Raw genomic sequence first — 27,010 nt, 5'->3', positions numbered from 1 at the left:
GAACAATTCGGCAGAAAATCTACCAGCTCCTGTGGCTTTATTGTTTTTCACCCGATTAAAAGCTGTCAGAACCTCGCTTTGGCTAGGTGGTAGACATTCAACGTTGCCATTTGCGATTGGTTCTGGGGTGACTTCCGTCTATCACAACATTATCAATCTGATTTCTTATTCTCTCATCTGGGGATATCCACGTGGCCTTGTGTATGTCGAGGTGTCGGAACCTGGTGCTGCTCACTACATGTTCTTTGCCGTTTCAAAATCGATCAGTCTCATTCCGTTGTCGGATGTTACCTCATGTCCCCCCAAAATCCCTTATGACATGGTGCGTAGTGGTTGGAGCGCAAGATAACTCTCTAACGGATCAGCCGATTCGGTCCAAAATTTGGACTTAGCAATATTTTGTCCAAACATAGCTTAAGTTCGAAGATAAGCCATATTGGCCCACTCATTCAGGTACCTCCCGCACAATAGTTCAAAAATGTTCAGAAAAATTGTTCGCACCATAACTCTTGAAGGGATTGCCCGATTTGGTCCATATGGAATATGGACTATATTTGTCCATATTCGCTGCCTCAATTACAACGGTTAAAGTTTTTTCAGGGCAAGTCTATACTGCTTGAGAAAACAGTCCGAAAGGTGTAAAAAGAACTGTGGCACCACGATAATTATCGAACTGATCAACCGATTTGGTCCAAAATTTGGACTTCGTCATATTTTGTCATAGTTTTAGTTCGAAGATAGGCAATACCTGTCCACAACCTCCGGTACTTCCCCCGATTATTCAAAAAATGTCCAAAACGTTATGGACAAATTTAGATTAACTTCTAAAATGGAGGTACCTTAGAGTACCTCCCCCACAAAAGTTCAAGATTTGTGTCTAAGTGGTCCTGTTTATAGCGATATTATGTTTTCCGGGGACAAGTCCATGCATACTGGTCCAAAAGTTATACGATGACCCACTGAAATGACTAGTGGGTGCGATATCTATCGAAAAGATATGACTCCCAAAATAAGATCCATCTTCATAATGGACTATGTCGGTGCATTCCCTTAAGTACCTCCTCTGCAACACTTTTGAGCTTTAATCCTAATCCATATTTTCGTCGGCATGTTCAAAAAAGGCCACAAAATACTGAAATGAAAGTTTCAATTCACATAGGCTGAGGGTATATCTCTGTCGGCAAAGCCGACTGAAACTTTTTTTACTTGTTATTTATTTTTTCACCGCCCAACCCAAATTTTTACGGACACTTAACGGATGTTAGAGACAGCTCCCTAGGTGACACCACATGTAATTTTGAGATAAAAGAGGGACCAATATAAGCTTTGCCATGTTAAAGCCGTTCAGGACCGTTGCTTGGTATCTTTCCCATCCTCTACGTCACCCAATTTTTGTGATCGAATTTTAATGGTTAAGAAGTTTAAGATAATTTTTAGGATATTGTGACTGAGGATATTTTTAATTGTATCTGCAAAAATCTTTATTTTAGTTGGTTGTCACAGATTTTTAATGCTTTTTGAGAAAGTATGGTCTTGCACACGAAAACATTAAGTCTTTCTGAACGGGATAAAAAGATCACTTCGGTAAAAATTTCAAAAAGATCATAGAATTGATGATGTTCAATCTCACCATACTTTGAATTTTTATTAAATTTAAATTCTGATTTCCAGCTTACAACATTATACACTAATGTACATATTTATATTATGGTGCGGCGATTAGTATGGCAGGAAAAAATATTAATGGGCGCTTTGATTCTTGGGATTGTGCACTAGGCAATACCACTACGGTGAACACAAACACATCCCCCATCCATCGCAGCAGAAGAACGCCAGCTGCCAAGGCAAACACGAGTGGTTTTAGCTCAGTTAAGATCCGGACGATGCAGCCGCCTCAATTCTTATCGGGCCAGAATTGACGACACGATACCCAACATATGCCCAGCATGTGGTTTGGGACAACACGATACTCTGCATCTATTTAACAGCCCAGCTAGCCCCACTCACCTGTCTCCTCATTCTTTATGGACGCAATTAGACCAGGTTGCGGAATTCTTGAGTCTGGATAAAGAGGAACTTGATAACTGAAATAATACACGAACGAACATATATGCGTTGCTACAACAACAACTACGGTGAAAATCTAGCTTTCACATTTTGACCTGCAGTTTTTTCTCTTTGGAAAATTTGCAAATTTTCTTGGGATCATAGTGCCTTAAATATTTGAAATTATGACCCTTTTGAGTAAAGTCGTAGCTACTTCCTCTCTCCACCATTTGTCTGAATATGTTATTTAGAAGAAACTTCGTTTTCATGGTCAAAAAGTCGAAAATGTAGAAAATTCACCCTTTTTTGTCATATCGCACCACTCCAACGAACAACTCTCGTCTTTCTAGTAAGACAAGCACACACTGTACGCGTTTACTCTTTACTTAGTAATGAATTATGTAAAAGGTTCTGCTACATTTGTAAAATTTTAAAGAAATAGTCCATTATTTGTCAGCCTGTTTTTATTTCGGCTCATATGGCTCGCAAATTTTTGCTGGGATATCATGCTTAAATATATGCATATCGTCACCATAAATGCCCGAAGACGTAACCGACATGAAAATCGAAATTCGTTTTTTGACGTAATCTGATACATAAAGCTAAAATACATGCTCTGGCAAAATTTCAAGCTTCTACGTTCAAAAACAACGGTCCTATTCAAGAAATGGCATTTCGGAAAATGGGATAATATTGCAGATTTTATTGTAATGGAGGATCTCAAAACTAAGCACTTCAGCGGTTTTGGTTTCACTACTTATTACCCTTCGTATATGATCGATAATATCCCATATACTCGCCTTCATAAGATTAATAATCCATAAAACAGTTTTTAATTTTATAACGTTTTTTGCTTCTCCTGTAAAGTTTTCGTTTTGTTGGTTACGTCTTCCGGCATTTATGGTGACGATATACTTCTTATACTTCACATCAGAGTTTGGACCTTTCTTAGTGCGCTTTTTTATCTTAAAATTTAGTACTCTAAAGTGTTGTCACATTTTATTTAAACTGTAATCCATAATTTGAGTTCAAATTAAAAGTTATAGAATCCCACTACGGGAAAGTTAAACCATTCCTCTTTAATTAGTGTCATACGACAAAATAACGAAAAAACCAAACTGAAAATTGGTTATTTCAAACTCATTACACGTTGTAAAATTATCATGCAATGAACAATTTACGACTTTATTAGATTTATGGCTTTTGTACAACACTCCTTTCATTTAACTAAGCACAGCACACCCATTGGAACTAAATCCATATTTTACAACAATTTATGTAGGATTTCATGAAAACAACCCTGCTGAATATGGTTTCAAACACCTTTTAATGGTACATGTGGTTTGTGTGGTACTTTCTTTGTGTTCTCTTTCTGTTTTAGACTGGGAAATTTTCAATTTCAACTATTGTCGGAACATTTCAATTTGAATTGAAGAAGAACAACAATAAGACATTGTATTTTATTGTTTTTTTTTTTCTTCTTGTCTGTTGTTGTGGCCATCTTCTTGCAATATCCTTTATTGCAGCATTTTTTCCAAACTTTTAAAATGCTGGAAATACATGTGTAACTATGTTTTTCATTTTATGCTTTTTTCAATTTCCTTAATTTCCATTGTTTTTATATTTTTGCAATTACATTAATGTGTCCTTTTTCGTTTTTTTTCTTTGCAGAGAATTTCGTTTAGTGCTGCGCCAAGATCCTTTATCTGTATTCGCCAGTGATGTTCACATTGAGAGTACAGATGGACCCATGGATTATGATATATCCCGGGTGTACACAGGATCCTTAGAGGGTAAGTTAAAACTGTAAATTAATTCAGATTAATATCAGTTTTGTTTAAAATTATATAAATAACACATTTCTAAATTAAGTTGTAGTTAAAACGATTTTTTTGGAAGACTATAGTTACAGATTTCGATTTCATCCCTAAATTTTTAATGTCCAGTTATATAAGAACTTTTTAAAAATAATTAAAAAATCTAGCAAAATCTATAATCTTCGGTATCATTGAATTATTTTATGGCATTCCTTAATTGCTTCTCTATTATAAAGGTATCTCCGCTATAGCCTATGTTTTTTTTTTTTTAAATTTATGGAAATTGCTTTTGTTCAACTAGTAAATCTTCTTAAAATTATTGCCATAAATTTCTGTAATTAATCTCCCTATGAGATAACGCGACAAACCCACTTACAAACATCCCTCCCTCCATATATCATTATAATGAACAACAACAGTCTGTTGAAAATAAAATTGCCTTTAATTCACTATAAAAATATTTCAAAACATAATCCAAATAAATAACAAATTCCTCCTTGCTCCGCTTCCATAAAAAGAGAAAATAACTAAAAAAAGAAATAAATTGCAATACGCTTATGCCGAAAAGTTTAACAAACTCATAAACGAAGTGAAGAGTAACTTTGTTCACGACGACATCTTTTACTTGTTAACGTTTTGTAATGACCAAAACCCTGTAGTCTACTATCACATGAACACACACACAAAATGTCTGTGTCTGTGTGCATGGGTTTATTGTTGGATAAGATTAACATGTAGTGGAAATCCTGGGAGTTTGTCTTTATTTCATTTTGTTGTAGTTGCCATATAATTCCAGCTGGTTGTTGTCGCTGCAAATAAGATTCATTTTGGCAGAAAAGTTTTATGTCTTCCTGCTTGACGTGCTTTGCCGAAATGTTGCGTTGCACTTGCTTGTACTCTTCTTATTCTACTTGCAGTATCCTCTTGAATCCTGTTAGGACAAAGTTTGTTGAATCTATGTGCAGCTATATAAATTTGGAGGACGGAGAGTTTTAATATCATGTCGACATTTAGTGTGGCAAACTAAAGCTACAACTCATTCTTATTTAAACATCAGTAACCTAGTAAAGCAAAGCAGCAGTGAACGTCAAGGACACTCGGGTTTATTTTTCACCAACATACAAAAGTAGTTAGCAATATAATGTCACCATTATTGCAAGTATCAGTTGCTTAGATATGTTGGATTTTTCGAGAAAAAACGAGGGATGGAGAAACATTGAATTTGAACACAGAAATGTATTAGCATAGGCGGGAACAGAGTTGGTATGTAGCATAAAAACATGTTTTTTCTCGAAATGGCATTTTGAAATCGGTGCCAACTCTACCTGAAAAACAATGAACCTATTTTTTATCTTCAGATGAAGGGCTAGAAAAAGCAAATCTGAAAATAGGTAAAGATGTGATCTTTCAGATGAAAAGTACAAATCTACCAAAAAAGTTTAGTAGTTTGCTTGGAAAAAATTTATGAGAAATGGCTTTTATTGGGCTTTAAAACTATGGTCGCCCCTTACTTACCTACGTACCCGGCCATCTGCAGAACATTTTTTTAGATTGGCCGAACTAAGAAAAGATCTACACCCCTCTCTATTTGTTGCTTTATTTTGCCAATTCTGGATATTGTGTATTTTGATATCGTATTCCACTTATAGACTTCATATAAGCAGCGACCTTCCAGTTCTGTGTTAACCAATATTGGACCTGTATTTATATGCCGCTATAATGGGATCACCATCGCTCATTTTCAAGACATGATTTTTATATCGTCAACATAAACTAGCGACATGTGGCTATTGGTGCATTTGACGTTTGCATCTCGTTTGCATTTTTTTCCAGCAGGATGTAGAAAGGATCACACGAAAGGCAGTCTCCTTGTCTGAAACCTCTTTTGGTACTACACTCTTTGGGTTAGGTTCTTTCCTATTTTAACTGAGGACCTAGTTTCAGTTAATGTTAGTGTACAAAGCCGAATGAGCTTTACGGGAATACCCAAATGAGGCATGGTTTGGAATAACTTGGAACGTAGGGGGCTTTCAAAAAAATTTGGTAGATGTCGATCTGCATATCTTGGATCTTTTCCAGGTTTTGCCGCAGTGTAGATATCTGGTCAATGGTGAATTTGCCAGGTCTAAAGCCCCATTAGCATGGCCCAATTATTACGTTGACAAAAGGCATTAGTGGTTCGCACAATATGCCAGTCATTATCTTGTAGGCAATAGGGAGACGACTTATGCCCATATAGTTAGAGCATACATTCTTATCTCCTTTCTTATGGACAGGGCACAAGATGCTCAGGTTCTAATCGTCTGGTACTCGTTCTTCCCCGCCAGAAGGTGCTAACTAGCTGATACACTTTATCAGTGTGTCGCCTCCGGTTTTGAAGAGCTTGGCTGGTAAGCCATCGGCTGCAGCTGTCAAATTATTCTTCAGCCGGCTTATTGCTGTTTATACCCTCAGCATTTATTCTAACGAGGGTATATACACTTTCATACGGGAAAATGTGCCTGATAGAAATAATGGTTTTAGACCCCAAGTATGTTTGGCCGAAATACGTTTCAGACAATTTGGAGTTGATTTAGCCATGTCCGTCTGTATGTCTGTCTGGCTAGAGCGCACGATAACTCTCGAACGGATTAAGCGATTCGGTCCAAAATTTGGCTTTCGTAATATTTTGTACAAACTTAGTTTAGGTTCGAAGATGGGTTATATCGGTCCACTCCTTCCGGTACCTCCCCCACAAAAGTTCGGAAATGTTCGAAAAATTTGTGCGCACTATAACTCTTGAAGGGAGTAACCGATGTGGTTGATACTTTGCTTATAGTGAAATTTCTACCAGTCTTAGATCAGGTTCCAGTATAGACTCAATCATTTTAGGACCTGGTCTCGAATCGCTTTGATTTTTGTTATAACAACTTGTATTCCATGCCCCCCATACGACGGTACAAGTTTCATCTGGGGCAAATCCATACTTCCTGTGAAAATAGCGTGAAAGGTACAAAAAAATCCTATGACACCAGTCATAGAGCCCAAGGCAACTCTCGAACGGATTCGGTTATTTGGCTTCGTAATATTTTGTCCAAACTTAATTTAAGTTTGAATATGTCATATCGGTCCACTGCTTCGTATCCCCCCACCCACAAAAGTTCAAAATTGTTGGGAAAAATTGTGCGCACGGTAACTCTTGAAAGGAGTGATCGATTTTGTACATACTTTACACAACCTAATATATCTACCAGATGTATATCCGGTTTAAATATGGACTATATCTGTCCACTTCTTCGGGTACCTCCCACACAAAATTTCTGATAAGTTAACTTTAAGACGTGCTCTCGATCCACCTTGATTTCTGTTGTAGCAACTTTCATTTGTTGCCTCAATTGCGACTGTAAAAGCTTTTTCAGAGGCAAGTCCATACTCCTTGATAAAATAGCCCAAAATGTGCTATAACTCTCGAACTGATCAACCGATTTGGTCCAAAATTTGGCGTTCGTCATATTTTGTCCAAACTTTGTTTCAGTTCGAAGATGGGCAACAACTTCCAATACTTCCCTCCAATATTTAATAATTGTCTGTAAAATGGTTAAACAATTGTGTGGATCTCTCTGTAGATGAAAGTTTCAATTCAGATAGTCTGAGGGTATATCTCTGCCAGCAAAGCCGACTGATACTTTTTTACTTGTTTTACCTCACCTTAACGGGGCGGTACACATTCAATACCACCTTAAGGGATTGGATCTGTGGTATCTTCGTCGTCTTCGCTACTATTGGATACCATTAGTTTGGAAAAATTCTCTTTCCATATCCATATCCACATTAGACTATATGTATCAGTTACCAAATTACCTTGCTGGTCTCTACAAGACCAACAAAGCCATCAGTTTGATGCTTCACTCTTTGGTATGTATAATCTTCGGACTTCATTCTGGCATCCTGTACAACTCGATTTTTTCACACTACCCCTTCCCATTTCTCTTTTTTCAGCGGAAAATACGTTTATCCTCTCTCCTTTTCGTCCGATATCTCTCCCTTGTAGCTCTATATGCCGCATTTTCTCTTCGGTAGCAGCACTGCATTCCTGTTCATAACATGGGTTCTTTGGTGGAGGTCTCTGGTATCCAAGTATGGATTTTGCTGCTGTTTGCATGGAGTGTACAATACTTTGCCACTGTGCTGATAAGTTATTAGGACGAGGAGTGCTTTGATTAAGCAATTGGACCAGTTGAATGGAATATGCTGTGGCTATCTATTTTGATTGCAGCGTACCGATGTTCAACTTCTGAGTTGTGTCTTTTCGTGGTGGTGGTGGTGGTCCGAGTCTATGTTTGCTTCCAGAAACGAGCGTAGATCCAACATGCTCGATGAATGTCTTCCACCTATTACAACATGATCAATTTGATTTATTGTTTTTTGGTCTGCAGACAGCCAGGTGCCCTTATGAATGACGAGGTGCTTAAATCTGGTACTGCAAACTGCCATGTTTCTTACCGCTGTTTAGTCTATCAGACTCATTCCATTGTCAGATGCTTCAGTGTGGAGACTGAATTTCCCGACTGTTGGGCCAAAGACATTCTCCTTTTCAATTTTGGCATTAAAATCACCATTCCATGGGCAGGATAACGGTCATATGTATGTTTTTTGGAGGGATGGGTTACTAGCCGAATGCCTAACCCAAGTTTTTAAAGTTATTATGAGCGAACGCGCGGCGTGTACCAGCTCACAACCTTTAGCTGGCGTTAAAGGCAGCTCCCTAGGTGACACCACGGGGAGGTCAGTGCCCACTTGAGATGAAAGAGGAGACAAAATGAGTCCTGGACTTCGCTATTTTAAAGCCGGTCCGCGCTGTTGCTTGGTATCTTTCATCCCCTACGTTACCTACGACGTACGCTTGGCCATGTTAAAATATTCCTTGTGCTCTGTGTCCATAGCTCCGTCATTCTGGAACTAAAATAATAACATATTACAGAAAATAAATTTTCCAAATTGAAAATCTTTCGAAAAAAATTCCAATTTCACCTAACTCATAACACCTGTATTTTATGTAACACGCTGGCCGGTAATTTTTGCCCATTCCAATTTTACCCTCATTTAGAGTTTTATACCATCTCCTCTTTCCACTTGCTACTTCAAACTAAGATACTCACACAATTATTTACTTTAGTCTGATTGTGTGGCTGTCTACTTGCCTCTCTTCCTACATATCTCCTCTCTTTGTCCTTTTACTTAAGAGGAGATTCTAGTAGTTTAATTCCAAATGAAAAACAAAAAACAAGACGTAAACGAAACGAAATCCTGCTGTTATTTTATGTCAGCATTAGTTACGTTCAACAATTTTCCAAGTTTTATTGCAACTAACCCTAAAAAGGAGAATAGTGGAGCAGAATTTCTCAAGTGGCAGAGCGCGCGTTCTAACATTAGGTTTGTATGATGGGAATTTAGATTGCTGTTTGCTGGCGAATTCTTGGAAGTCCTTCGTTGGGGTTTTTTTTGGGTTTCTTGTTGTTTGGTTTGAGTGAAAGAATTGGGTAATAAATAGTTAAATACATAAAAATGAAAACTTAATGTTTCTTTTAAGGATTTACGAAACATGAAATGATTGTTGTTGGGTTAGCCTGGCCTGGCTGGTGGCCTGCTATGCTGCAAAATGACCCACATTTGTTTTGTAATTGTGTGAGAAAACAGTCACACTCCACAACGACAACATTTAACCCCAAGCAATGGAGTTTTGGTGTTTCTTCTTTTCTATTTAGTTTTTCAATTCTATCTCAATCTCCTGCCTGGAGGTAGAATGCGCACATACATAGATGGACATGCCTTTATCAAGGCTTACTGATAACACAAGCGTATCCGTATGAAAAATACATATCCAAAGGATTTTTTAATTAAATTATCAGATTGTCTTGAATTTCCTGGGATCAGCAAACAGGAAATGAAATTTGGGTAATTGAATTTCAGTTTTTATCTTTGCTTTTATTGTTGCTGCTCTTGATTGGGTTTGTTGAAATGATTAGATAGACCAATAGATAAACCAATAGCCATAGCCATAGAACGAAAGAAAGAATGACGCAAACAAATGAACAGAAAGTTGCATGTTATGATTCCCTTATCAATGCATTTCAGTTCTATTCTATTAGTGAATTTGTATTGTTTGGCAAAATAAAAAGCAAGAAATTCAATTAGGCAGTTTTGTTTATTTGTCATGACATTTTAGGGGAATTATGCAGGTGTTGTAATGTCCAACTATTTCTTTAAATTATTTAATAAAATTGTAGATTTGTCAGCCATATTCGCAAAGAGGGAAAGGCACACAATGAATGAATTTCGAATTTTTAAAATTTTATACCAGCGAAATGAAGGGATCAAATCCTCTCAAGGAGTTGCATGTGTTCCGTTCAGATGAAGCCTATCAATTTTAATAATGGCCGAATAACACTTAGAGGTCGGTATCGCCAAATTCTTATTCTTATGGGGAAATATGCAAAGTTTTATTCCTTTGCAAAGTTTTATTCGCATCTACCACGAGAATTCGAAAACAAATCAAAGCCAATAGTTGGTATACGTTAGGGTGGGGGATTTGAACATCTTAACTGGCGCTTATTCTTGGAATTGTACGCAGCAAACAAGTCCACTATACCATACGTTCACGGTGAAAATCGAGCTTCCACATTTTGACTTGCAGTTTTTTAAGTTTTGGAAAATTTGTAAATTTTCTTGGGCTCATATTTCGTAAACTATTTGAAATTGTTGGCATATTTTCAAAGGCGATGTTGTAGCTATTACCCAGGCTATAATTTCATATTACTTACGTAGTTACTTAGCTGCCCCTTTGCAGAACATTTGTTCCATAAGCCGATCTAAGAAAATATATCCATTCCTCTTTGTTTATTGTTTTATTTCTCCAATTTGGAAAACCCCGATTTTTGATCTCGTCTTCTATTACTTGTAGGCTCCGTAGAAGCCTTGACCTTCCAGTTCTCCGTGTACTGCAATGCGGTCCGTATTTATACGCCTTTTTAGCGGGTTCATCATCGCTCGTTCTTACGAGGGACAATAGAAAACCTTCTGGCCTAGGCAACACGCTGTGTCGCCAGGCGTCATTTGACGGTGTTTTTGGACATACGACCATGTGTTGGGTTGTTTACAGTGACTTGAAAAAATCACTTTGCAATAAAATTTAATTTACTTGTGAACATTTTCGTCCGATATTTTTCACAACTTTTGACGTGGATAATTACGACAAGAGTGCATCGATGTGACGACTATACGGCTTGAGAAATATAGGACGGTTAATTCTTAGTGTTACACTACAATTTGTTTGCCTGAAGTCTCCTGAGAAATTCGAAAAACGAACAAGAGACGAGAATCTTTCTGCATCATGAAAGTGCGAGCTCTCACACATCGATTCAAACCAGCACCTGTTTGACCGAACAAAACGTGGAATTGATGGGTCGTGCGCTGTACAGCCCTGACTGGGGATCCAATGACTTCATTTGATTCCAGCACATCAAGAAAAAAAGACGTGGTCAACCATTTTCGTCGCCAGAAACGTTCGTAAAACCTTTTCCAGCAGAATATGGAATAGACCGCACGAATGGTTGTCTCATTATACAAAACCTCTTTTGGTTTTAAACTCTTCGGAGAGGTTCTTTCCTATTTTAAGTGAGGAACTAGTATTAGTTAATGTCATGTTAGAAAGGCGAATGAGCTTTGCGGTGATACTAAATTCAGACATGGCTTGGAATATCTTTGAACGTAGACTGCTTTATAAAAAGATTATAGGTGTCGATCTACATTTCTTGGGTCTTCTTCGGGATTTATCGAAGAAACCTTTTTTAGAAAATCCATGCCTTGTGGCCTTTTCAGGTCTCTAAAAAAATTCTTTAGAAAATCCTTGCCTTGTGGCCCTTTGAGGTCTCCAGAAATTTGTTTAGAACATCAACGCCTTTGATGTCTCTAGAAATTTCGTTGGACAATCCACGCCTTTGATGTCTCTAGAAATTTCGTTGGACAATCCACGCCTTGTGGCCTTTTGATGTCTCTAGAAATTTCTTTAGAAAATCCACGCCTCGTGTTCTTTTGATGTCTCTAGAAATTTCTTTGGACAATCCACGCCTGTGGCCTTTTGATGTCTCTAGAAATTTCTTTGGACAATCCACGCCTGTGGCCTTTTGATGTCTCTAGAAATTTCTTTGGACAATCCACGCCTTGTGGCCTTTTGATGTCTCTAGAAATTTCTTTAGAAAATCCACGCCTCGTGTTCTTTTGATGTCTCTAGAAATTTCTTTGGACAATCCACGCCTGTGGCCTTTTGATGTCTCTAGAAATTTCTTTGGACAATCCACGCCTGTGGCCTTTTGATGTCTCTAGAAATTTCTTTAGAAAATCCACGCCTCGTGGCCTTTTGAGGTCTCTAGAAATTTCTTTGGACAATCCACGCCTTGTGGCCTTTTGATGTCTCTAGAAATTTCTTTAGAACATCCACGCCTCGTGGCCTTTTGATCGTTTGAGGTCTCTAAAAATTTTCTTTAGAAAATCCACGCCTGGTGGTCTTTTCAGGTCTCTAAAAAATGTCTTTAGAAAGTCCACGCCTTGTGACCTTTTGAGGTCTCTAGGAATTTTTTTTAGAAAATCCATGTCTTGTGGCCTTGTTGTCTCTAGAAATTTCATTTAAGACCTCTAGAAATTTCTTTAGAAAATCCACGGCTTGTGGCCTTTTGAGGTATCTACAAAATTTCATTAGAAAATCCACGGCTTGTGGCCTTTTGATGTCTCTAGAAATTTCTTTATAAAATCAACGCCTTGTGGCCTCTTGATGTCTCTAGAAATTTCTTTATAAAATCAACGCCTTGTGGCCTTTTGATGTCTCTAGAAATTTCTTTATAAAATCAACGCCTTGTGGCCTCTTGATGTCTCTAGAAATTTCTTTATAAAATCAACGCCTTGTGGCCTCTTGATGTCTCTAGAAATTTCTTTATAAAATCAACGCCTTGTGGCCTCTTGATGTCTCTAGAAATTTCTTTATAAAATCAACGCCTTGTGGCCTCTTGATGTCTCTAGAAATTTCTTTATAAAATCAACGCCTTGTGGCCTCTTGATGTCTCTAGAAATTTCTTTAGAAAATCCACGCCTTGTGGCCTTTTGATGTCTCTAGAAATTTCTTTGGAAAATCAACGCCTTGTGGCCTTTTGATGTCTCTAGAAATTTCTTTAGAAAATCCACGCCTTGAGGCCTTTTGAGGTCGACAGAAAATTCTTTAGAAAATCCACTCCTTGTGGCATTTTGAGGTCTTTAGAAATTTCTTTAGAAAATCCACGCCTTGTGGCCTTTAGAGGTCTTTAGAAATTTCTTTAGAAAATCCATGCCTTGTGGCCTTTTGAGGTCTTTAGAAATTTCTTTAGAAAATCCACGCCTTGTGGCCTTTTGAGGTCTTTAGAAATTTCTTTAGAAAATCCATGCCTTGTGGCCTTTTGAGGTCTTCAGAAATTTCTTTAGAAAATCCACTCCTTGTGGCCTTTTGAGGTCTTCAGAAATTTCTTTAGAAAATCCACTCCTTGTGGCCTTTTGAGGTCTTTAGAAATTTCTTTAGAAAATCCACGCCTTGTGGCCTTTAGAGGTCTTTAGAAATTTCTTTAGAAAATCCATGCCTTGTGGCCTTTAGAGGTCTTTAGAAATTTCTTTAGAAAATCCATGCCTTGTGGCCTTTTGAGGTCTTCAGAAATTTCTTTAGAAAATCCACTCCTTGTGGCCTTTTGAGGTCTTTAGAAATTTCTTTAGAAAATCCACGCCTTGTGGCCTTTAGAGGTCTTTAGAAATTTCTTTAGAAAATCCATGCCTTGTGGCCTTTTGAGGTCTTTAGAAATTTCTTTAGAAAATCCACGCCTTGTGGCCTTTTGAGGTCTTTAGAAATTTCTTTAGAAAATCCATGCCTTGTGGCCTTTTGAGGTCTTTAGAAATTTCTTTAGAAAATCCACTCCTTGTGGCCTTTTGAGGTCTTTAGAAATTTCTTTAGAAAATCCACGCCTTGTGGCCTTTAGAGGTCTTTAGACATTTCTTTAGAAAATCCATGCCTTGTGGCCTTTTGAGGTCTTTAGAAAATTCTTTAGAAAATCCACGCCTTGTGGCCTTTTGAGGTCTTTAGAAATTTCTTTAGAAAATCCATGCCTTGTGGCCTTTTGAGGTCTTCAGAAATTTCTTTAGAAAATCCACTCCTTGTGGCCTTTTGAGGTCTTTAGAAATTTCTTTAGAAAATCCACGCCTTGTGGCCTTTAGAGGTCTTTAGAAATTTCTTTAGAAAATCCATGCCTTGTGGCCTTTTGAGGTCTTTAGAAATTTCTTTAGAAAATCCACGCCTTGTGGCCTTTTGAGGTCTTTAGAAATTTCTTTAGAAAATCCATGCCTTGTGGCCTTTTGAGGTCTTTAGAAATTTCTTTAGAAAATCCACTCCTTGTGGCCTTTTGAGGTCTTTAGAAATTTCTTTAGAAAATCCACGCCTTGTGGCCTTTAGAGGTCTTTAGAAATTTCTTTAGAAAATCCATGCCTTGTGGCCTTTTGAGGTCTTTAGAAATTTCTTTAGAAAATCCACGCCTTGTGGCCTTTTGAGGTCTTTAGAAATTTCTTTAGAAAATGCACGCCTTGTGTTTTTTTGAGGTCTCTAGAAATTTCTTTAGAAAATGCACGCCTTGTGTTTTTTTGAGGTCTCTAGAAATTTCTTTAGAAAATGCACGCCTTGTGTTTTTTTGAGGTCTCTAGAAATTTCTTTAGAAAATCCACGCCTTGTGTTTTTTTGAGGTCTCTAGAAATTTCTTTAGAAAATCCACGCCTTGTGTTTTTTTGAGGTCTCTAGAAATTTCTTTAGAAAATCCACGCCTTGTGTTTTTTTGAGGTCTCTAGAAATTTCTTTAGAAAATCCACGCCTTGTGTTTTTTTGAGGTCTCTAGAAATTTCTTTAGAAAATCCACGCCTTGTGGCCTTTTGAGGTCTCTAGAATTTTTTAAGAAAATCCACGCCATGTGGCGTTTAGAGGTCTCTAGAAATTTCTTTAGAAAATCCACGCCTTGTGGCCTTTAGAGGTCTCTAGAAATTTCTTTAGAAAATCCACGCCTTGTGGCCTTTTGATGTCTCTAGAAATTTCTTTAGAAAATCCACGCCTTGTGGCCTTTTAAGGTCTCTAGAAATTTCTTTAGAAAATCCAAGCCTTGTGGCCTTTTGAGGTCTCTAGAAATTTCTTTAGAAAATCCACGCCTTGTGGCCTTTTAAGGTCTCTAGAAATTTCTTTAGAAAATCCAAGCCTTGTGGCCTTTTGAGGTCTCTAGAAATTTCTTTAGAAAATCCACGCCTTGTGGCCTTTTGATGTCTCTAGAAATTTCTTTAGAAAATCCACGCCTTGTGGCCTTTTGAGATCTACAGAAATTTCTTTAGAAAATTCAAGCCTCTTGACGTCTACAGAAATTTCTCAGGGCAAATTTATGATCAATGGTGGATTTGCCAGGTCTAAAGCCACATTGGTATGGCCAAATTATTTCGTTGACCGTAGACTGTAGTCGATCGCACAATATCTCTGACACTAGGGAGGAGATTTACGCCCCTATAGTTTGAGCACACAGTCTTATCTCCCTTCTTGTGGACGGGACATAGGTTCCAATGGTCGGGTACGCTTTCTTCCTGCTGCTGCATACACCTTATCAGCGTGTCGCCTCCGGTTTTGAAATGGTTTCGACAGATAACCCATAGATTCCTGCTACCTTATTATTCTTCAGCCGGTTTATTGCTGTCATTACCTCATCTTGACCCGATGGTATAAATTCAATACCGAGCACTCTATCTGTATCAGTTATCAAATTACTTTGCTGGTCTCTATAGGAGTATGTGCCTGTACTAAATCCATCAGTGTGATGTTTAACTCGATGGTGTGGTGATTGCAGCTTACCGATGTCCAACTTCCGTGTTGTGTATGTTCGTACTCTATTTTTCTACGTTTAATCGGGAACGTACCTTTGTTGCAACAAGGTAGTGATCCGAGTTTATGGTTGCTCCACGAAACTGTCGTACATGCAACATGCTCGATTAATATCTTCTATCACAACGCGATAACTTTGATTTCTTGTTTTTTGGTCTGCACGCAGAGAAAAAATATTGTTGGAACAATCATACTCTAAGAACAAAATAGTGTATTTTAAAATTCTTAAAATATGTATTGTTGGCGCAACAATATATTTTGTGTCATCATGTTTCCTAATAAAAAATATATGGTTGAAACAACAATATATATATATTAAGATTTTTAAAATACACTATTTTGTTCTTAGAATATGATTGTTCCAACAATATCTCTTCTCTGTGTGTTGAGACAGCCAAGTGCCCTTTTAAATATCGAGATGCTTAAATCTGGTACTGCTAACTACCATGTTTTTTGCAGCTGCAAAGTCTATCAGCCTCATACCATTGTCAGATGTTTCACTGTGGAGACTGAATTTCCCAACTGTTGGGCCAAAGATATTCTCCCTTCCAATTTTGGCATTAAAATCGCATCGAACAATTTGAATGTTGTGGGCACGAATATGACAGTTGTCATTGTTGTTTCTTTTAAGCACTCGTAAATTATATCTGTGGTCTGTTCGTCCTAGTCTTCAGTGACAGTATGTGCGCAAATAAAGCAGATGTCGTGACAGCTCTCCCAATACATCATATCTCCTGTATGGGAGTAATATTGGCCTTATATTTTTCAAGTTCATCTGGCAGTGCGTAAACTGCACCTTTTCTATAAAGAGTGCGAGCATAGGCGCAGATTTAAAAAAGTTCTCGGGGTTCGTCAACATTAGAGAGTTTCCTTTCCTTTTTTTTGAGGTAAGTGTTATTAGCCCGACGTCATACCCAAGTATTTAAAGTTATTATGGGTGAAGGTGTGGCAAATGTTAGCTCACTACCTTTAAAGCGTGGGGAGCTGAACCAGGTGTCACCACGGGGAGGTCAGAGTCCACTTCAAATGAAAGAGGGCCCAAGATGGGTCCTTACATGGGGATCCCAGAGAGGAAGAAGTCCATTGATTTTGATGATGGCCGGATAACATTTATGCCTTTTTCTCAGGAAATCATAATTCATACATACATACATACAGGAGGAATCCTGTTACAACAATTTATCATCCAACTGAATTCCTATATTCTACCTTAGAATACAAATGTATTTCTTCTTTCTTTTGACCCATATCTATGTTCCTTTTTACCTCTTACAATTATTATCCCATTTCTTTTTTTTTTCAAAAACTCCATAAAAATAATGTCCTATATTTTAATTTCAAGACTCTGTCATTTTGTTTGCAATAAATTTATTTTATTCTCCTAGGATCTTTCAGGCAACAACACAACACAAATGGTCACATGTGTTGGTAAATAAAGAGAAAATAACATTTGGTTATTTGTTTAAGCCATTCGTTCGTTCGTTCGTTCGTTTTTTTCTTTTAACTAATTAAATTTTATGTTTATTTGTAATGGCCAACATTCAGTCGTCGTATAACGAGCTTTTGGCGTTGGAGTGTTTGTGCATTTCGTCTAATGTTACAACAACTTCTCTAAAGGTTATTACAAATGTACGTCCTTCACATTTTTACCAGAATACTGGAGAAACATAGCCAGCGACAGCAGTAGTAATTGAGAGAATAAAATGCCATACAAATATAATAATGTTAACATATGTTAGACATGTTGTGTGAGAATGGGTGTGTGTTTTTTTTCTGCGCTATGGCATCGACATTGGTGTTGATATCGTTAGGGTTTTAACTAAACGGAAAATACTATACATTTTCAAAAACGCCATATCACGTTGGGTTTCATAACAAAAGCTATCTACCTTCCATAAAAATACATGTATACATACATATGTACACATCTGATACTGCAAACAACATATATCATATGCAGCATTAATGTTGATATACTGAGGTACATAAAGGTGGAACGAGAAAAATCACCTAACATAGAACAAACTTTTGAAGCAATGTTATTCTGCTCAAAGTTAAAATCAAAACACTGATATTAATTTTGACGTTATAACCTTCCACGAAGGTATCATAAGCATCAATTTAATGTGATCATAAAACTAAAAAAATATTTCCTATTGAAATAAACTACCGTAAACACTACCGTAAACAAAATAACTTCGTATTGGAACTTTAAAACCACTTACTTCTGTGTGCAAGACCACCACACTAACCACTGCACCCAACGTTCATTTACTGCATCCAATTTTCATATCGTTCCACCTTACTATTTAATTTTCTGCGGTCATATGCATAAGTCTTTACAACTGTTATACCATTTGGCATATAAAATGAAAAAAGAAAACAAATAGCAAAAAACATCTCCAAGTAAAGTCCTTCAATTTAATAGAGCCATAAAACGCGTCTTTTATATGTCTGCAGTAGACTGGAAAATCATTTGCTCGCTTTGTGTATAAAGAATATAAATAATCACATCCGCACACATACACTCACTCACACTTCTTTTTTACTTTCCACCAAATATTTATATTTGTACATGAATCAACATTTTCTTCGGCATTCACTTTTGGCATTATTTCAATGGGATGTTTTTTGTCTGTTCTAGTTTTGTAACAATACACATATTTACATGGCGATATGTAACAATGTCTTGATTGACATTAATGTGGTATAGCCCTACACTCTTTCATCTAAAGTGGTTACTGGTACACTGTGGTTTCATTTAGGCAACTCCCACTAACAAAAGTTTTTTCCCGGGGCACTGGGTTAAGCATTATAACATGGATTTTTCCTCTTCTGCTGGGGGAGTCCAAGGCGGATTTTGTACCCCCAATGAAGGGTAATACCAAATTTCAGTCTTTTCGGTGGGATATTGAGGCTACCACTTTCAAAATACGGAAAATCGGGAGGTTCCGTTCTATGGGGGCTATATGAAGACGGTGACCTATACCGACAAATTTCAGGTGGAAAGTTTTATACCCCCAAGGAGGACTTAAAACCAAATTTCAGTCATTTCGGAGGCATATTGAGGCTAAAACCTTCAAAATACCAGAAATCCGGAGGTATCGTTCTATGGGGGCTATATGTAGACGTGTACCTATACGGAGAAATTTCAGGTGGAAAGTTTTATACCCTCATGAAAGAGTTAATACCAAATTTCAGATATTTCGGTGGGATATTGAGGCCACAACCTTCAAAATACCGAAAAACGGGAGGTACCGCTCTTCGGGGGCTATATGAAGGCGTGGACCAATACCGACAAATTTCAGGTGGAAGGTTTTGTACTCCCAACGAATAGTAAATACCAAATTCCAGTCTTTCCGATGGGATATCGAGGCTACCAATTTCAAAATAGGAAAATTGGTAGGTACCGTTCTATGGGGTTATATGATGACGGTGTCCTATACTGACAAATTGCATCGAAATAACGGTTTTAGATCCCAAGTATGTTTTGTCCAAATTTAGTTTAAATTCGAAGATGGGCCATATCGGTCAACTCCTTAAAGTACCTCCCCCACAAAAGTTCAAATATTTTCTGTAAAATTGTGTGAAGGATAACTCTCGAAGGGATCAATCGATTTGGTCAAAACTTTGAACACCGTATTATTTCTTCTAGATAAAGATCGGGCTCGAATATGGACTATATCGGTCCACTCTGTCGGGTACCTCCCACACAAAATTCGGATAAATTGAAGTTTAAGAGCTCCTCTCGGATCGTTTTGAATTTTTTCAGTAGGTTATCCAGGCGGTTGTCCTTCATGACGATAAATTTTTTTTTCTTGCGCAAGTCCATACTTCCTTAGATATTGGACTAAAAGCTCTAAGAAACCCTGAAGTCACCAATCTAAATGGCAAAACCGCAAGATAATTCTAGAAGGGAGTTTCGGATTGGTGTAGACTTTGCACATTGTATTATTTCATCCAGTCATGTATCAGATTGGAATAAGGACTATATCGGTCCACTCCTTCGGGTACCTCCCATACCAAATTCGGGTATAGTGAAGTTCAAGAGCTCCACTCGGATCGTTTTGATTTTTTCAGTAGGTTATCCATTCGGTTGTCCTTTCTGACTGTAAAATTTTTTCTTGCGCAAGTAAATACTTCCTGAGATATTGTGCTAAAAGCTCAAAGAAACCCTGAGGTCACAAATCTAAATGGCAAAACTGCAAAATAATTCTTGCAGCAGTTTCTGATTGGTGCAGACTTTGCACATCGTATTATATCATCCAGTCAGGTTGGAATGTGGACTATATAGGTCCACTCCTTCTGGTACCTCCCACCCAAAATTAGGATAAAGTGAAGCTTAAGAGCTCCTCTCGGATCGTTTTGCAATTTTTTTAATTCTAGAAGGGAGTTTCGGATTGGAGTAGACTTTGCACATTGTATTATTTCATCCAGTCATGTATCAGATTGGAATAAGGACTATATCGGTCCACTCCTTCGGGTACCACCCATACAAAATTCGGGTATAGTGAAGTTTAAGAGCTCCACTCGGATCGTTTTGATTTTTTCAGTAGGTTATCCTTGCGGTTGTCCTTTATGACGGTACATTTTTTTTCTTGTGCAAGTCCATACTTTCTGAGATATTGGCCTAAACGCTCTAAGAAACCCTTACGGCACCAACCAAAATGGCAAATACGCAAAATAATTCTTGCACGGAGTTTCTGATTGGTGTAGACTTTGCACATCGTATTATTTCATCCAGTCATGTATCAGGTTGGAATATGGACTTTATCTGTCCACTCCTTCGGGTACCTCCCACACAAAATACTGATAAAGTAACGTTTAAGAGCTTTTCTCGGTTCGTTTCACATTTTTTAGTAGGTTGTCTTGCGGTTGTTTTTTACGACGGTACAATTTTTTTCTTGCGCAATTCCATATTTCCTGAGATATTGGCCTAAAAGATCCAAGAAAATCTGACGGAACCAAACAAAATGGAAAATCCGCAAGATAATTCTCACAGATAATTTCTGATTGGTGCAGACTTTGCACATCGTTTTATTTCATCCACTCATGTACCAGGTTGGAATATGGGCTATATCGTTCCACTCCTTCGGGTACCTCCCATACAAAATACGGATAAAGTGAAGTTTAAGAGCTCCCCTCGGATCGTTTTGCAATTTTTTTCAGTAGGTTGTCCTTGCGGTTGTCCTTTACGACGGTATTATTTTTTTCTAGCGCAAGTCCATACTTCCTGAGATATTGGCCTAAAAACTCTAAGAAACCCTGACGTCACCAACCAAAATGGCAAAACCGCAAGATAATTCTTGCAGGGAGATTCGGATTGGTGCAGACTTTCCACATCGTATTATTTCATCCAGTCATGTATCAGGTTGGAATATTTACTATATAGATCCACTCCTTCGGGTACCTCCCACACTAAATTCGGATAAAGTGAAGTTTAACAGCTCCTCTAGGATAGTTTTGAATTTTTTTCAGTAGGTTGTCCTTGCGGTTGTCCTTTACGTCGTTTAATTTTTTTCTTGCGCAATTCCATACATCCTGAGATATTGGACTAAAAGCTCTAAGAAACCCTGACGTCACCAACCAAAATGGCAAATTCACAAAATAATTCTTGCAGGGAGTTTCGGATTGGTGTAGACTTTGCACATCGTATTATTTCATCCAGTCATGTATCAGGTTGGAATGTGGACTATATAGGTCCACTCCTAAGTGAAGTGAAGTTTAAGAGCTCCTCTCGGATAGTTTTGATTTTTTTTCAGTAGGTTGTCTTTGCTGTTGTCCTTTACGGCGGTACAATTTTCTTCTCGCGCAAGTCCATACTTCCTGAGATATTGGCCTAAAAACTCTAAGAAACCCTGACGTCACCAACCAAAAGGGCAAATCCACAAGATAATTCATGCAGGGAGTTTCGGATTGGTGCAGACTTTGCACATCATTTTATTTCATCCAATCATGAATCATGGACTATATCGGTCTGCTCTTTCTGGTACCTCCCATACAAAATTCGGTTATAGTAAAGTTTAAGAGCTCCTCTCGGATAGTTTTAATTTTTTTCAGTAGGTTGTCCATGCTGTTGTCCTTTATGACGATAAATTTTTTTTCTTGCGCTAGTCCATACTTCCTGAGATATTGGACTAAAAGCTCTAAGAAATCCTGACGGCACAAACCGAAATGGCAAATCCGCAAGATAATTGTCGCAGCAGTTTCTGATTGGTGCAGACTTTATTTCATCCAGTCATGTATCAGGTTGGAATGTGGACAATATAGGTCCACTCCTTCTGGTACCTCCCACACAAAATTAGAATAAAGTGGCGTTTAAGAGCTCCTCTCGGATCGTTTTGCAATTTTTCAGTAGGTTGTCTTTGCGTCTTCCTTTACGACGATAACATTTTTTTCTTGAGCAAGTTCACACTTCCTGAGATATTTTTCTGAAATTAGTCAGTACTTCCTGTGATAATGGCCCAAAAGCTCCACATACTTAAATGGCTATTGTGCAAAAAAAATTTATTCCAAACTTAGTTTAACTTAATTTAATACTTCGAGTCCTTTATGAAGAAGTTTTGTTACTAAAAATGTTTGGTATATGTCAATGATTTCGTATAGCCCCACATTACGGTACCTACAGCAAATTCGTCATACAAAATCAATATATTTTATATACGGCATAATTATTGTGTTTGATTTGTTGTTGTTGTTTTTTTTTCTTTCTTTTTTTGGTCAGTGGTTGAGGGTTTATCTCCGTCAGCACAGTTGACTGATACTTTCTTACTTGTTTTAATCTATGTTTATCGAATAGATATATTTCGTTTTACCTAATTACGTAAAATTCACATGTTTATTACTAATTCCTTTTTGCCAAATGTGTAATTCAAAGCCACTATAATAAATACTATTCTTTTAAACACAGAGTAACCTGAGGTACAATAGTTAAATTTTTTGTAGTTCTTATCTTGAAACAATATTTAGTAAGATACCATATTTAGGTTAGTGTTTACAATAGTATCAACTCAAATGTATCTCATACGTAAACCGTTGGTATATACTCAGAAATTCTCTCTAAATTTTATCTTTTCCTTTTCTTACAAATTCTTTACAAATTAAATGAGAAACTCATTTCCATTACTTAAACTCTTTCATCAAACATAATATAAAGGTTTTATTAATACTTAAAATTTCAATATGTCCCTGAGATACTTCCTTAATCCCTTTCCTTACTTCTTCTTAGATATTGTCTTTAAAATTTTCTGTATTATAATTCACTTAAATTTAATTAATTGTTATTTATTATCTTTAAATTCTCATTTGTCTTGAATGTGTTACAAGGCATACAAACGTTGCCTCTAGTGTTTATTTACTTATCTGCCCTATAAGATCTGACACATTTTCTCTGTTTATTCTTCTACTATTCTTAAACTTTTGTTTATATTCCCTTTATAACTGTTAAGTTTTTGTTTTTACACAAAATTATGTAAATCGAGTGGATTTACAGAGAGTGATAACTTAATTAGAAATAAGATAGACAAAAGTCAGACAACGAGATAGGAAGAGAGTGAGAGACGGAAGAAATATCTTTATTTTAAATGAAATATTTTCTTTGAATTTAAACTGTTGCTATTAACAACACTTTGATGTATAAATGTATTCTATGGAGGCAACCATGCATTTACCCTCACTTCCTTCCGTTACAATTCTCTGGTAGATAGTTTTGGTTTCCATCTTCTCGTAGTAGTAAATCTTTTCATATAAAATAAACATTTGTAACAAAATTACATTTAATTAAAAAAGCCACACACATTTGAAAATCAGTCATAAATTGTTAGATGTTGATAAACAATTTATAAAGTTAATAGAGTTTATATGTGTATACATATTTATTACAATTGATAAAGTTATTAAGAAGATATGATTTACATTCAAATGTATGTGATACTATTGACATAAATTAGTTTATTATGTATGCAGAAAATAAATCTGGGTAATTTGAATGGAGCAAATAAACATAAATATGTACGTTTTATGAAATATAAATAAATTTCCAAATTTCTTAATTAAATAAATGTGCAGTTACAGTATATAAAACTGAATACACAGCGTATTTTGGTGGAGGGCAATTAGACGGTAAATACAAATTTTATTTTGTTGTTATGTTTGTAGGGGTATGTTTATACCTGAGCATTTATGGTTTTAGACCCCAAGCATGTTTGGACGAAATCCGTTTCAAACAATTTTGAATCGATTTAGCCATGTCCGTCCGTCTGGGCAGTACTCCACCGATTCGGTCCAAAATTTGGCTTTTGTAATATTTTGTCGAATCATAGTTTAAATTCGAAGATGGGCTATATCGGTCCACTCCTTGCGGTACCTCCCCCACAAAGGTTGGAAAATGTTCGGAAAACTTGTGCGCCCGATAACTCTTGAAAGGAGCACCCGATTTGGTCTATACTTTGCACATCATAAAAATTCTACCATGCACAGATGAGGTTCCAATGTGGACTTAATCTGTCCACTCCTGCAGGTACCTCCCCCACAAAAGTTCAAAAATGTTCGGAAAAGTTGTGCGCATGATAACTCTTGAAGAGAGTGACCGATTTGGTCCATATTTTACACATCCTAATATATCTACCAGATATATATCAGTTACGAATATTAGTACACTCCTTCTAGTACCTCCTACACAAAATTTCGGATAAGATCACTTTAAGACCTGCTCTCGAACCACTTCGATTCCTGTTGAAGCAACTTGCATTCGCTGCCTTAATTACGACGGTAAAATTTTTTTAGGGACACCTCCATACTTCTTGAGAAAACAGTCCGAAAGTTGTAAAAAACCCCTAGGGCAGCAGATGTAGAGGCTGTAGAGCACGATAACCGTCGAACTGGTCAACAGATTTGGGCAAAACCAATCCTCAACTTCCACTAAAATGGCCCAAACTGTGGATCTGTTAATATTTTGTCCAAATTTAGCTTAACTTCTAACATGACCCATTTCGGCCCTCTCCTTAGTGTACCTTCCCCAGAAAAGTTCAACATTTGTCTCTAAGTGCAGTTTAGGGTCTGTTCGAAGATCTTTTCGAAATGGGCGCGAGATCTATCGAAAAAATATTACACTCAAAATAAGACCCATTCCATATTGGACTATGTCGGTCCATTCTTTAAGGACCAGTCCACAACTTCCGGTAATTTCCCCCAATATTTAAAAAAAAAAATCCCTAAAATGGTATGTACGGTATCTCTTGAACGGGCAAACAATTTGGTCAAAACTGTGGATCTCTTAATATTTTGTCCAAATTTAGTTTAACTTCTAACATGACCAATGTCGGTCCTCGCCTTAGTATACCTTCCCCAGAAAAGTTCAACATTTGTCTCTAAGTGCAGTTTAGGGTCTGTTCGAAGATCTTTTCGAGATTGGCGCGATATCGAAAAAAATATTACACTCAAAATAATACCAACTTCCTATTGGACTATGTCGGTCCATTCTTTAAGGACCCCCCCCGTAAAACTTTTGAACTTTAATCCCAATCCACATTTAATCCTAATCCCAAAAAGGGCCTCAATGAAAGACCCTAAATACATTTGATCTGTCCGTAGATGATCCTCACATTGGCTGAGGGTATATCTCTGTCGGCAAAGCCGACTGATACTTCTTACCCATGTCCATCGTGAAAACCAAAAAAATCTCAAAATCTGAACTTTGACCGCGATTTATTTAAAAAAAAAAATAATATAGTTTTGGATTTCGCCATAAATCTCCATCAGCTCTTAGTTTTTTCTTGATTTTATTATTATTATTATTTTTTTGATACTTTCTAAAGATGATGTATGATTATGATTGAATATAATTAAAAAATCTCGTGACCCTAATTATTTGGCCCTCTAAATTACATTTGTCCTATAGGCCGAACGAAGAAATGATTTCCATTCCTCTCTATTTGTTGCTTTATTTCTCTAATTTGGAATAGCTTGCTTATCGATCAGGCCTTCAACTGGTTTACTCCATCGAAGCCTTATCCTTACAGTTTTGCGTGTACCGCAACACGGCCCCTATCTATACGCTATTTAGCAGGTTCATCACAGCTCATTGTTATGACATGGCCTAGCCAACGCAACCCTTGTATCTCGATACGTTTAACTATGCTGATGTCGTTAATTATCTATTACAGCTCGTGGTTCTTACTACCTCGATATTCACTGCTAACGCATATTGGCCCGTAGATCGTTCGATTTTTTTCTGAAACACACCAAATTCTGCCTTATCTGCTTGCGCAAGTACCGACCCATCGGAACCATACATTAGCGCGGGTAGTATCAGTGATTTGTAAAGTGTTATTTTTGTTTGACGATATGTGGCTTTGTTCTTAAACTGCTTACTTAAGCCAAAATAACATTTTCTTGGCCAATAATATTATTCTTCTTATTTCACAACTGATATTGTTTGTTGTGTTTATGGCGGTGCCGAGGTAGACGAAGTCTTAAACTACCTCAAAATTATGGGAAGGAACCAACTTCCACAGTTGGTCGAATTCTACGGACGCATTTCGCGTCGATACCATCAGCTTGGTCTTATCGCTGTTTACTTCCAGACAGACATTAGCAGATTCTCGTTCGACCTTCTTAAAGGTATCAGTTACTTCTTTTATTGATCAATATCCCTAGCGTAAGCAAGTAACATGTGGCTATTGGTGTAAATTGTGTCATTTCTTTTAACATCTGCATCTCGTATAACCTTTCCGCAGAATGTTGAATAGGTCACACGAAAGGTTGTCTCCTTGTCTGAAACCTCCTTTGCTATTTAACTCTTCGGAAAGGTTCTTTCCTATTTTGACTGAGGACCTAGTATCAATTAATGTCATCTTACAAAGGCGAATGAGCTTTGCGGAGATACCAAATTCAGACATGACTTGGAATACCTTTGAATGTAGGGGCTGTCGAAGGCTGATTTATAATCGATATCATGATGATAGTTCTCGATCTGCATCTTTTGGGTCTTCTCCAGTATTTGTCGCAGAGTAAATATCTGGTCAATAGTAGATTTGCGAGGCCTAAAGCTGCCTTAGTATGGCCCTATTATTTCGTTGACCATAGGCTTCAGCCGTTCGCACAATATCGCTGACGCTATCTTATAAGCAATAGGGACGCGGCACAGGATGCGCAGGTTCCAATTGTCGGGTACGCGTTCGTCCTGCAAGATGGTATT

General features: G+C 37.3%; 1 protein-coding gene across 1 annotated transcript in view; it reads left to right on the top strand.

Moving 5' to 3' along the window:
* Positions 1–27,010, top strand: part of Kul (Kuzbanian-like) — a 614,198-nt gene that overhangs the window by 395,135 nt on the left and 192,053 nt on the right. The window contains exon 5 of the mRNA XM_073962521.1: positions 3,718–3,839. Coding sequence (XP_073818622.1) covers positions 3,718–3,839 — 122 coding nt within the window. The remainder of the gene's footprint in view (positions 1–3,717; positions 3,840–27,010) is intronic.

The sequence above is a fragment of the Musca autumnalis genome, unplaced genomic scaffold, assembly GCF_047663935.1.
Source record: "Musca autumnalis isolate F117 unplaced genomic scaffold, ASM4766393v1 scaffold_1, whole genome shotgun sequence".
Lineage (NCBI taxonomy): Eukaryota > Metazoa > Arthropoda > Insecta > Diptera > Muscidae > Musca > Musca autumnalis.
This window is presented reverse-complemented; position numbering and strand designations above follow the sequence as displayed.